Source organism: Oxyura jamaicensis, chromosome 27 (assembly GCF_011077185.1).
Source record: "Oxyura jamaicensis isolate SHBP4307 breed ruddy duck chromosome 27, BPBGC_Ojam_1.0, whole genome shotgun sequence".
Classification (NCBI taxonomy): domain Eukaryota; kingdom Metazoa; phylum Chordata; class Aves; order Anseriformes; family Anatidae; genus Oxyura; species Oxyura jamaicensis.
Window position 1 is genome coordinate 5,172,660 of NC_048919.1, and position 11,879 is coordinate 5,184,538.

Genomic DNA, 11,879 nt, shown 5'->3' on the forward strand with positions numbered 1-11,879 from the left:
CATCTGTGCTCCTGCTCTGCCGGCAGAGGTGCCAGTAAGGAGCCAACCCGAACCCCGACCGTGGGGCTCAGCTGAGGCCCTGCACCTCCCGCGTATGGGGAATTTATTCCTTATGGGGAACGTCGTTTCATACGGGGAGGGTCAGGTCTGAGCAGCCTCAGCTGTCTGGGATTCCCCTGCCTTCCTTCCAAGGGCGTTACATTTTCCCTTTCTCCTGCACCTAAAAGCCATCAAACTTCTAGAAAAGCAGGATGCTGGAGAGGAGAGCAGAGGCTGGCAGCAGGCACCGGGACGTGTTGGTGCCAGGCGGGGCACGGGTGGTCGGTGGGATGGAACTGGGCACCCACCTTGGTGCTTTTCCTCCTGCACTGATGGGGAGCGCGCTGCCAGAGATCCTACGAAGGAGCAGCGGTGCTTGTGTGCCCCGCCACCACGCTGGGAGCGCCCCAACGCTGCCCTGCGCCCCCAGCCCAGCAATTCAACAAGGAAAGGTGAAGGCTGAGGCCCCCCGGCCCCTCCCCACTGCTCCAGCCCCAGAGAGATTTTGCTCTTCCCTGCACGCTGCAGCCCCGGGGGTGGGTTTGGGGCTGGCTCCTCGCAGCAGGACCCCGGCCCCCCGCCTCCCCCGCACGCTGCTCCTGCCCCCCTGCCTCTGCTCTGGGCTAAGAGGAAGCATCGATTTGGTGTCTTGAGGGGCAGTTTATCGCTTTCCTGATGCCTGATGGATTGGAATTGATTTGCAGAGCAATTTGCCTGAGCAGCTCAGCTCGGAGCCGTGCTGCGCCCCAGCTCTGCAGCAGTGCGGCGGCGCCCCTGGGGCTGCTGCCCCGGCCCGCAGCGCTCGCGGCTCCGGAAAAACTCGGGGAGGGAGATGCGCAGGGCAGGCTGGCTTCTCACAGCACCACCGATGTACCTGCCTGCAGGGAAGGGGCGATGACAAAGGCCGCTTTGCAGCAGCTCGGGGGGCCTGAGTCCCGCACTCCCTTGGGTTTGTCCGGGTGGCTTCTCCCCGAGGTGCGAGCGGGGCCCCGGCTTCGCAGGGAGCTCGGCTGCGCGTCGCCGCACGACTGCGGTGAGTCACTGACCCGCGCCCGCCCGCACGGAGGCAGCCGCCACGCTCGCCTGTCTCAGCGTGGCAGTGGGAGTGAGCCGGAGCTGCCAGGACGCTGGGAAAGCTCAGGGTCCTTTCGGGAGATGCTAAATCCGAACCCAGCGAGGGCACCCCACCAGGCACGAAGGCAGCACGTGGCTCTGCCGGTGCTTTTCCCCTGCTCCCACATGGGATTTGAGCCCTTTGTGTCTCGGCATTCCTGCCTGCAGCTAGACCCATGCACTCTGCATTGACGTCCTCCAGGCAGACACTTCCCTCCAGCTCCGTGCCTCAGTTTCCTTCTCGTGTCCAGGGGGATCCCCAGGCTGGACCTGGCTGGGGCCACGTGGGCTGATCCTGTCCCCACTTCACCGCCTTGAGCTGCTGCCGCCGCACGGGTGGGAGAGGAGACCGCGACGTGTCTTGTGTTTGTGCTGGGAGGAGCCCGGCCCCTGCTCTCCTTTATTTTTACCCAGTGTTTCTTGCCAGGGTGCTCAGGGCTCCTTGCTCAGCTGCTCCCCACTGGGGAAGGCTCTGCCCCGCTCGGCACCGACCCCTCGTCCCGCAGGGCCGCGCTTTCTGCCTTTCCCTAGGCAGTTTCTGCTCAAGGGCTGCCGCCGGCTTTGTCCTCCTGCCAAAGGTCAGGGAGGGAGCTGGTGGCAGGGCAAAGATTTGCCCCGGCTCCACCAGCCGTGACTCATCCTCTCTGCATCCCCTCGCCCTCCGTGAGCTCCCCAGCTGCTTGTCTCGTTTTCCCTCGCCAAAGCCAGGGCAGCTCCTTCGCGTGCCGATGGGGCCATGGAGCTGCGCAGCCTGCGGGGAAGTGCTCGGATGAGTATAGGAACAGCTCCCGGCCAGGAGCTCCCGGGAGATGCTGAGCTGATCAGACAGCACCAAGAAGAAGGACGAGGCTGGGGGAGGACAGGGCCGGTTCGTGCTTTTTGGCTGCTGTGCCAGGACGTGGTGCTGTGAGCGGGCAGGGACAGGCAGCGCAAGGACAGGGGGCCCTGCCTGCAAAAAGCACCCTGGTGAGAGCTGCGGGCTGCGTGGGGAGGGCTGGGGGTTTCTGGGGGCCGTGTCCCCTTCCTGCGTGTGGGAGGGGACGGGGGACAGCCTGGGTCACGTCCCCCTGGCAGCACAGAGAAGCGTGGGGAGGGGGCTCCAGGCCAGTGGTGCCACTCCTGATACTGAGCGCAAAGCGGCCGGGGGTGCTGGGTGAGCTCGGCTCCGCGTGGGTGTGATGACACCCGGCGAGGTGGGAAGTAGCTGCTGCTTTTTACAGGGCTGGCCAGATGGGATTTCTCCTTCAGCTCAGGTTTTGACAATGACAGGGGAATTCAGCTGATGGTTTCCCTGCTTCCAGAGCCAGGGCAGCGCTGCGCTGCGGTGCCAGCTGAGCCGCCCCATGCTCCAAAAGGGAATGCGCCCTGCCAGCGCGGCTGCTGCCCTCGGCCCCAGCGCTGTGCCCAGCTGCCTGGGACGGATCCTGCCCTGCCTCAGTCAGCTGCTCGGCAGCCCCTGGGTGCCACCAGCTGTCACAGCCACATGCCCGTGCCCAGGGGCTGCGCTGAGACGCACCAACGCATTGCACGTCCTCAGGTGGGCTCCTCGGTCCCACGCAGCTGCAGTGGCCTCGGTGGGTGCGGGCACAGCCAGGGCACGTCGCAGCTGGGGACGGGCAGGGCCAGGTCTGCAGGGACGCATCCGGGCTGCCACCACGAGGGCATCGTGTCCCTGCCAGCCTGCGGGTGTCCCGGGCACGGTGCCGGCGCAGCGGGGCCTTGGGAGCTGCGCCAGCCTGGCTGGGAAGTTCCCGATGAAGCGGTCGGCGGGTGGTGTTTTATCTTCCCTGGTTCCACTTGAATCGGGGAGTGAAAGGCATGGCGGGGAGCCTGCTGCTGAGCCGCAGTGTGGGGCTGCAGGGAGAGACCCTCGGGGGTGTGAGCGGCATTGCCCCCCGGGGATGTCCATACCCTGGGCACGGCGAGGTTTGTGCTGGGACAGGCACTGATGGCAGCCGCGCAGCCGCCCTTCCCGCAGCAGCCTCAGCACCACCCAGCCTTTCCCAGGAGGTTCAGTGCCAGGTCTCCATCAGCCCAGCAGTGAGAGGATCGCGAGGAAGCTTTCAGCCCAGCCGTCCGTGAGCTTTCACTCCTCATATTGCTCTCTGCTCTGCACGAGGCCGCCGGGAGGCACGGGGAGGGTGTGCGAGCGCTCCCGCCTCGACACTCACGTGCTGGGATGGCCCCGCCGGGCCCCGCCGGGTGATGGCACGTGGGTGCATGGAAGCCCAGGTTCGTGCCTTACCCGAGCTGCAGGGGCACATGCTGAGCCCCCCGCCTGCAGCCCCCGAGCCAGGCAGAGATGCCCCCGGGAGGTATGGCTTTGGTAAGAAAACACGAAGGCAGCCGGTGCCGAGGCTCAGTGGGTGCACAGCCTCGCACCAAGCTGGGGCCAAGGGCAGCTGTGGGTGACGTCTTGTCTGACCGCCGGCAGAAAAAATGCCAGGCAGGGACCAGCTGGAGAGAAGCCGGAGAGCATCCGCAGTGCTCCTGGCCAGAGCAGTGCCACCCAGCTTTGTCCCTCCGTGGGGCACCAGCACCCGTGCAGCTCTTGGCTGCGTTCACCAGGCTTGTCGGCCCCGCTGTGCAGAGCCTCGAGGCCACTTTACCACCACGGCCCCATCTCAGGAGAGGTACAAGTACAGCTCGGCTCAAGCACAGCAACGCCTCTGCCGGTCTCTTCACCCCAGCGGGTCCCAGCCTGGGCAGGGGCTCTGCTCCTGGGGTCCCCTCCGAGCTGCTCAGCACAAAACGAGCTGAGGGCAGCCCCAGGCGCAGCCGGGTGCGTCTCCTGCTGCCCTTTCCCCAGCCGTTGCTCCAGCCCCACGTGCTCCATGGGGGCCTGGTGGCACCGTGGCAGGGAAGGGGTTAGCGCAGCGCGGGGCTCTCCGTGCGCACCGTGCCGTGTCCCCGGGTGCTGTGCGCAGGCAGCGGGGTTGGAGCTCGGCGGCGGCGGCGTTTCGGGGAAGGCGAACGCGTTGTGCTCATCCCGCTGCCTTAATGGCTGGGCGCGGGGGAGCCACGTAGCTCCAAGGGCTTCTATTCTTTTGCCTCCCTCTCTCCCCAAATGTAATCTCTCCTTCCCCTCCCCAACTCCCCCTTTTGTACAATTGCTTTCTTGGTCTATTTTTCATGCTCCGCTAACTGTCACGGCTTTCACGGCCCGCGTGAGCCTTGCTGCTTCATGAAGATTTATGAAACTGCAGTAATAAACTGTGTTTGAAAGATCCTCTTTATGATAAACCCCCGCCACGCTGCGGGCAGGGGGATCGGGACAGACCACCCTGCCGGCCGCCCACCCCGGCGTGGCTCTGGCAGGGCAGCGCCCGCAGCACAGGGCAGGATTTTGGGACCTCTCCCACCCGTGTTGGCCGGGGAGGGAGCTGGGAGCTGTTGGAGAGCGGCTGCTCGGGCGGCAAAGCCCCGGCCCAGAGGAGCACCATCGCCAGCATGGGTGGGCTCCGGTGCCCCCCCTCTGCTGGGGTGGAGGTGATGGCCACATCCTGCTAGGAGCCCGGGCTGTGGCCCCTCTGCTGGCAGGTAAGGAAGATGGATGGATGAACCGCTGAGCGCTGCGCTCCCTTAACCCCCCGCTGCCTGGAGAGGGGCTTGGCAGGACTTTCCGTGGGATTTCAGCTGCTGTGGGAGCCAAGGAGCCACCTTCGGGCACTGGAGAGCTGGGGGCTTTCCCCCCCCCCCACCCCCCCCAACCAGTTTGCTGGCTGCTCAGAAGCTGTCCTGAGGGTAAGCATGGGGCAGCCCGCTGCCAGGGACGTGTCCTGCAGGGCTGCCTGCCTGGCCGGGCTGGGGCAGGGCTGCCCACGGCTCCCCCGGCCCAGTGACCCACTTGGAAGCAGCCCCCGGAGGCAGCCGCGTGCCAGGGGAGCGGGGAGCACCGTGGAGGATTTTACGGCCCCCTTCCGAGGAAGCTCCCGCACCCGGCCGTTGGATCCTCTCGTAGCAAATGATCCACGGACACCTCTGGGCTGGGAGCAGAGGGATGAGATGGGGACGGGCGCGTGCGTGGTCTGCGGGGGCTCCTCCTGGCCCCACCGCGGTGCTGGGGCTGCCTCCCCCCGGCTGCTCCGGAGCCCGGTGAGGGGTGCGGAAGCGGATGTGGCACGGCCGGGGGTGGAAGAGCCCCCAGCGGCTTCCAGCTTTGCTCTGACCCCTGTGCGGATTGTGCAGGGCTTTTCAAATCATCCTTTTCAGTAGTCGGGGACAGACAGCGAGCTGGCGCGTTCCACTCCCGGAGCATGTAATTAGGGAGCAGGGAGCTGCATGCTGATGTGCCGCTCAGTGCCGAGAGGAGGAGGAGGGTGGGAAGGAGCCAGGAGCACAGCCGGGCTCCCCAGGGCTGCTAAACCCGGGGCTGGGGGAGGCACCACCCACCGCAGCACCCCAGGGTGCAAGGAAAGCCCTCCCTCGCAGTGCCCTGAGCCGCTGCCCCTGCGCCTTCCTCCAGCTCCAGGCCTCTTTGCTGCAGTGCTGCCTCTCTCCCCGGTGAGGGCGAGAAGCTGCAGCTCCTTCCTCCCGGCGCTGTCGCTGCTGTGCCCGGGAGCTCTCAGGGTGCTCCTTCCCCCTGCTGCAGCCTGCCTGGAGCCGCCGTTCCCGCGGGATGAGCTGAGCCTTCCCTGCCGGGCCACCTCGTCCCCGCGGTGCAGGTGCTGGATGCGTCCCCACTGCTCCGCCTGCAGAGCAAGCGCTTGAGGGACCGGCCGAGGGCAGGAAGGGCTTTGCTGCCCGAGAGCAAATCCTTGGCGAGAAGCTGCTTTAGGGGCTGTTGCATGGGAGGAGAGGTGGGGACGGCAGCTCCTGGAAGGAGGGGGCTCGGCGGGGTGCTGAAGGAGGGACTGCTCCGCCCGCACCTCACAGAGGGGCTGGAGCTTCGCAGGGCTCCTCAGCTCGTGGTGCCTGGGGTGCTCGTGGGCTCCTGCCCTGAGCCCAGCGCCACGCTGCCTTCTGCGGTGCAAGAAGGGCTGAGGTGGCCCCGTCTGACACCTCCCTGGTGCCATCGTCCCCAGAGGGCTCCGAGGGCGTTTTGCACGTGCCGGATGTGCTGCGATGACCTCTGTGCAGGGGTGATGTGGGGACCAGGCTGAGCTGGGGCTTGGGGGTTTCAGCTCTCGCTCCAATCCTGCCCCTGCCCAAGGCAGGACGGCTCCCGGCCCTTGCTGGGGGCTGAGTGTTGGTGTCACCAGCTCGTAGCAAAGCCCCTTGGATGACCTTGAGCGGAGGAGTTATGTCGGTAGCACACACTGGAATCTTGTCCTACACTACTAACGCGACTGCTTGTTATAAAGCTAATATGTTGGGCTAATAAATAATTAAGGGAAGAGGAAAAGCTCTCTATGATTTGCTTAACAGGAGCTTGGGAAGGAAAGGGGAAAAAGAAGGACAAGGAGGGAGATGAATAATGGATCAAGGTTAAATGGTGAGCGAAAAAGGCGAGCCTTAGCGTGGTGAATTCATGCAACACAAATGCTGCAGGTTGCCAAAATAGTTACCGTGGCGGAGAGCTCGGGGCCTGGGCTGGCTCCGGGCTGCGTGCCGCGAGCTCGAACAGCGCGAGGGCTTCAGAGCCTCGGCTTCTTGGGGTGGCACCGTGGGGTGGCACCGTGGGGTGGCACCGTGGGGTGCTCTGCAGCAGGCTGTGGGGCTGGGTGCTGCGGGTGGCCTCGTCTCGCAGCCACCGAGGAGGTGACAGGCGTTGGCAGCGTGCGGGGACTTCCATGCATTAATTACCACTTGCATCGTGCGTGCTGGGCGCAGCTTCCCTAGAAATTAGAATCACAACATGCTGCTGACGGCTGGCCCCGCGAAGGGACGAGCCCTTCCTGCACCCGCACCCTGCTGGCACCGGGGCTGGCATCTGCGAGGGCTGGGGCAGGCAAGGGGGGGTCCTGGCGGCCCCCAGCAGCAGCACAGTGCAGGCACTGCCACGAGCCCCCACTGCCCTGACCCACTTTTCATTTTCTTTTTGGTCTGTCTGTGTGTCTGTGTCCCTCCGTCTGTCTGTGCTCCGGGTGGTGCCCAGCTCGTGTGTCTTGCCTGTGCCATTTTGGTGCCCCAGCTCTGTTTCATGCATGTTTCAGCCCAGATGTTGTGGTCCCGGTAGCACCCCAGCCCCTCTGCCCCTCCTGCAGCCCCCAGCCCTGTCTGACCCCAGCCACCATCACAGGGGGACAAACCCCATGCCACCCACCCGCCAGTTGCATCCCCTCGGGGGATGACCCAGCTCCCAGCGGGGCTCAGCCACCTCTCAACACCCTCTGGCCCCTAGCTTACAACCCCCGTGCCCCATCGTAGCGCCCCAAATCCCCCCGGGCCCTGACCCTGCTCTGCTCTCCCCGCGCAGATCCCGACAGGACGAGCACCCACATGATCTCGGCGGACGATGCCGAGTACCCGCGGGAGTACCGCACCTTGGGCAACGGCACGCGGCGCTTCTCCAACGTAGGGCTGGTGCACACCTCGGAGCGCCGGCACACCGTCATCGCCGCCCAGAGCCTCGAGGCCCTCACCGGCCTCCAGAAGTCGGAGATGGAGCGCAAGCGGGACGCCTTCATGGACCACCTGAAGAACAAGTACCCGCAGCACGCGCTGGCGCTCCGGGGGCAGCAGGAGCGCATGCGGGACCAGGTAAGGGGCGTCTGCTCGGGGAGGGACACCCCACCTCACCCTGTGGGGCTGTCCGGTGGGGCAGGGGCTCAGCGGGGGCCTGGATGCAGCATGGATGGGAGCTGGGGTCCCGGGGCAGATTTCCCCTGCACTGGGTGGATTTGATCCCGCTGGCTGCCGGCGGAGGCAGCGGGTGTTTGTGCATTCAGGCAGAGGGACGGACCACAAGGCGGCTAAGCCCCACCGAGGAGGGGGCACCCACGCAGGTCTCTGCAGGTTTCAGCTGCAGTTGAGGATGTAGGTGCAAAACTGCTGCCAGCCCCGGCTGGAGCAGCACAGGGATGGGGACAAGGACGGGATGGGGATGGGGATGCGCTCAGAGCTGGGGTGGTTCTGTGCAGGGATCTCCCTGCTGCTGCCCGGGCAGGGCACCAAGACGTGGTGTGAGTGTGGGGGCTGTGGGGAAGGGTGAGCAGAGGCAGCGAGGGGCCACGGCTCTGCTCCAGCACACGCTGCTGAGCTGCACGGAGCAGGGGCTGTGGGCAGGCAAGGTGCTCCCGGGGTTTGGTGCCACACGGGGATGTCCCTTGGCCACCTGATTGCGGGGGCTCAATTCTCCCTCAGGGACCTCGGAGAGGGCCAGGGCCAGCGGGTGGCACCGGCAGGCAGCCTTGCTGAAAGCAGCAGAGCCCAAGGGCCCAGGGGGTGGCATCCACCCTCGTGCCTGGGGGTGCCCCCAGGGTGCTGCAGGGGGGCGCCCAGGCTGCTCCTCCAGGTAGAAGCGAGCCCCAGCCCCGGGGCCCGCCAGGGCAGCAATAAATTCCCACCTAAACTGTCGCTTTTATAAAAAGGCACAGGGGAGGGCGAGCGCAGAGCAGCTGGAGGAAGTGGCTGGAAAGAAATCTTATATCATCTCCAACTAGACGCCTCCCCGAGGGATGGAGGCGACGGCTCCCAGACTATCGCGGCGGAAAGAAATAGAGCTTCGTAAGGAAAAGCGGCAGCTCCGCGCCGCATCCTGCCAGCCCCCGCCTGTCCCCGCTCCCTGCCTGCCTGGGGCCGGGAGGGCAGCGCCGGGGGTCCCGCTCTGCAGCCCCTCTCCGTGCAAGCATCTCACGGCTGGGTGCGAAGAGGAGCAGCCAAGCCCTGCGCTGCTCTCCGCAGTGCTTTGCACCAGCCGAGCCTCCAGGTGTTGGCTAAGGGCTTGCCAGCGGCGCTCCCTGCCTCGGGGCGGTGTTTGGGGCAGGGCGAGGGTGAGGATCCTGCTCCTGTCACCCTCCAGCAGGAGCTGTGCTGGCTGGTGGCGGTGGCTTTGCCGTCCCCAAGCAGGGCGCTGCCCACGGGATGCTTCGAGAGGGGCCTCCAGGGGGCCGTGGGCCGTATCCAGGCCTTCTGCTCAGAGGCGAAGTGACATTTCTAGCCGCAGAGTGATATTACTTAGCAAATAACTAGGAATCTTTCCCTTATTATTACAGAGATTTAAAGACTTTTTTTCTTTAGGCAGCAGCTGTAAAAGAAAAATCCAGCTAGTGTTGACTCGAGGTCTGGTGAGCTTTGGAGGATTTTAGGAGGCGAACAAAAGACCTTCTGGATTCTGGAAGCATCTTCTGCATTTCCAGCCGCAGGCTCCAGCCCGGCGCCTGGGGCCGTGGAGCCCCTGCGGGACCCCCCTGGGGACGGCCGCGGCGGGCGGTGGGCTCCCCGTGCTCCTCGGGCACGGGCACAGCGCCCGCCCCAGCCCCGGCTGCGAGTCGCCTTCTTGCAGCCGGTGGGGAAGGGGAGGAAAGAAGCCGTGTGTGTATGTTTTCATTTTCCCTGCAGGCGGTCAATAATAGCGGGAAGAAAATGAAAATAGAAACAATGGAAACCTGGGGGCAACCTCAGAATGACATTGGGACACAGCGCTCTGGGCCTGCCTGCGACGTGCAGAACTTCCTTCAGTGTTTTTGAGGGAGCCTGGCAGATATTTCGGATCGCAGGCTTTGCCGTTTGGTGCTTTTTGTTTTTAAAACATTACATATGAGAGAGTTTACACCATCAAAGGTGAATGGAAATATTTCGTAAATGTCAACGTCCCTTTCAGCATGGCAAAGCCCGCAGCAAATTGCAGTTGTACTCATGCATAGGAACTGGGAAGCAAGCGCAATATTAATTTTAATCATACGTAGGTATAACAGAGCAGGGGAAAAAAAAGGCAAATAATTGTACCAGCACCCAACAGACTGCTAGCAAATCTGCAGAGAAGTCTGAGGCAGCAGCTAGCTAATTTAAAACCCAGATGGGAGAACGCGTTAAATGGGCACGTTAACAATAAAGGGAGGAATGGGACTGGGAGCCTGGAGGACGGAGCACAGCGGCCGCGGGGCTTCGGGGCTGTGCCTGGGCTAAATCCTGCCCCCGTGGGGGGGATGCGGCCAGGACGTTAGGAGTGCTTGGAACAGTCATAACGTGAAGGTTTTAACGGGGTGACCCCTCCCCGTGCCCCTCCTTGTGTCCCACTAACACCCAGATTGCTTTCGGATGTGCTTTTCTGCGCCGTGACTGGAGGCACCAACCTGAAACCGGTGTTGTTATGCAGAGAAATGGTTAACCCCAGAAAAAAAAGGGGGGATTACAAATTCCCCTTTGACCAGTTGACGTGTGCAGGCCAGCTGAAGCCCCGTCTATTTGGGTGCCTTGCAGCTCATGAGCTGCAGCACGGGGTTAAATACCGCAGCAGAGCTGAGCAGGAACCTCGTTCAGGTCTAAAATGAAAGTATATAAAAGCTTGGATTTAAGCTTGTCCAGTCCTGCTGCAGAAAAAAAAAATAAAAAATAAAAATAAAAGGCTCAAGCTAAGTGTTAATGTGTCCGTGGTGCCCGACAGCAGCAGATTTGCAGCTGCACAGAATAAATCCGACTTTGGAATAAATACATAACAGCTAGCGCAGATGAGCGTACCCACAAATCCGGGCCCGTGGCCCCTCCTGCCCCACCAAGGGACCCCCTGGTGCTGCCGTGGGGGCAGGATCGGTCCCAGGGCAGGGCGCAGCAGGCCGGGGGTGCTGGTTTGCTGCTGCTGGCATCGTGCCCCCCTTCCTGGGCTGGGGGCTGTGGGCACAGCTGAGCAGGGGAGGGAAAGCCACTCTTCTCTCCTACCTGCACACGGCTTCTTTGGCATGGAATTGTTCCAGTTCTTTGCCTGCAGGGCCTGGCAGGTGCCCCCGGGGCTTACGAGCGCTGCGTGCCGTGGTTCGGGCTGGTGGGGCGCCTGGGTCCAGCACCGTGCACCTGCTGCAGCCCCCGGCTCCTGCCCATGCCCCCGGTCCTGCATGCTGATGCTCCAACCCCTCCAGGAGCTCCGGCTGATTGCGGAGGTCGTTAGGAAAATCCTGGCGGTTCCATTGCACGGCGGTTTTTAGGCAAATGCCGCCGATTTCACTGCCCTTGTGGCTCTTAGGCCTCTTGGGGGGGGGGGCTTCGAAGTGGTGGTGTCGAAGGGAAAACCCGGGGAGCCTTGGGACTGCGGGAACTGGGGGCTGCGACGGTGCGCGTGCACGGGTGGGGGTGTGCACGTGTGTGCGCGCGTGCTTGGGTGTGTGCATGCGTGCGCACAGATGCATGTGTGTAGGTGTGTGCACGCACATGCACAGCTGTGCACACGTGTGTGTGCATCGCACAGGTGTGCAAACGCGTGTTCATGCATGTGTCTGCATGCACGCGCACAGCTGCACCCGTGTGTTCATGCATGTGTGTGCGTGCACGCGCACAGGTCTGCACACGTGTGTGCATGCACAGCTGTGCACCCGTGTGTTCATGCATGTGTGCATGCACGCGCACAGCTGCACACGCGTGGACGCGCATGGATGCCTGCGCTTGCGTGCGGGTGCATGCGCACAGGTGCGTGCGCGTGCATCAGCGCGCGTGCCCGCGCACCGTGCCCGCAGCCTTCCCTCCCCCCCCCCCCCTTTACCCCCCTCGCGCTCCGCCTCCTCCGTCGAGGGGGGGGGGGGCGCGCGCGGCGCGGCGCCAGGTGGAGTCGCGGTTTCCATGGCGACCGCGCCCCGAGATAAGGGCGGGCGGCGCGGGCCGGCAGCGGCCGCGGGAGGCGGCGGCGGCGGGGGGGG

The 11,879-nt window shown here is 64.2% G+C and overlaps 1 protein-coding gene across 6 annotated transcripts in view; it reads left to right on the forward strand.

The window, feature by feature from the left end:
* SRCIN1 (SRC kinase signaling inhibitor 1) overlaps window positions 1–11,879 on the forward strand; it is a 66,235-nt gene that overhangs the window by 20,909 nt on the left and 33,447 nt on the right. For all 6 annotated transcript variants that reach the window (XM_035347759.1, XM_035347762.1, XM_035347761.1 and 3 more), the window contains exon 3: window positions 7,511–7,794. In XM_035347759.1, coding sequence (XP_035203650.1) covers window positions 7,511–7,794 — 284 coding nt within the window. The remainder of the gene's footprint in view (window positions 1–7,510; window positions 7,795–11,879) is intronic.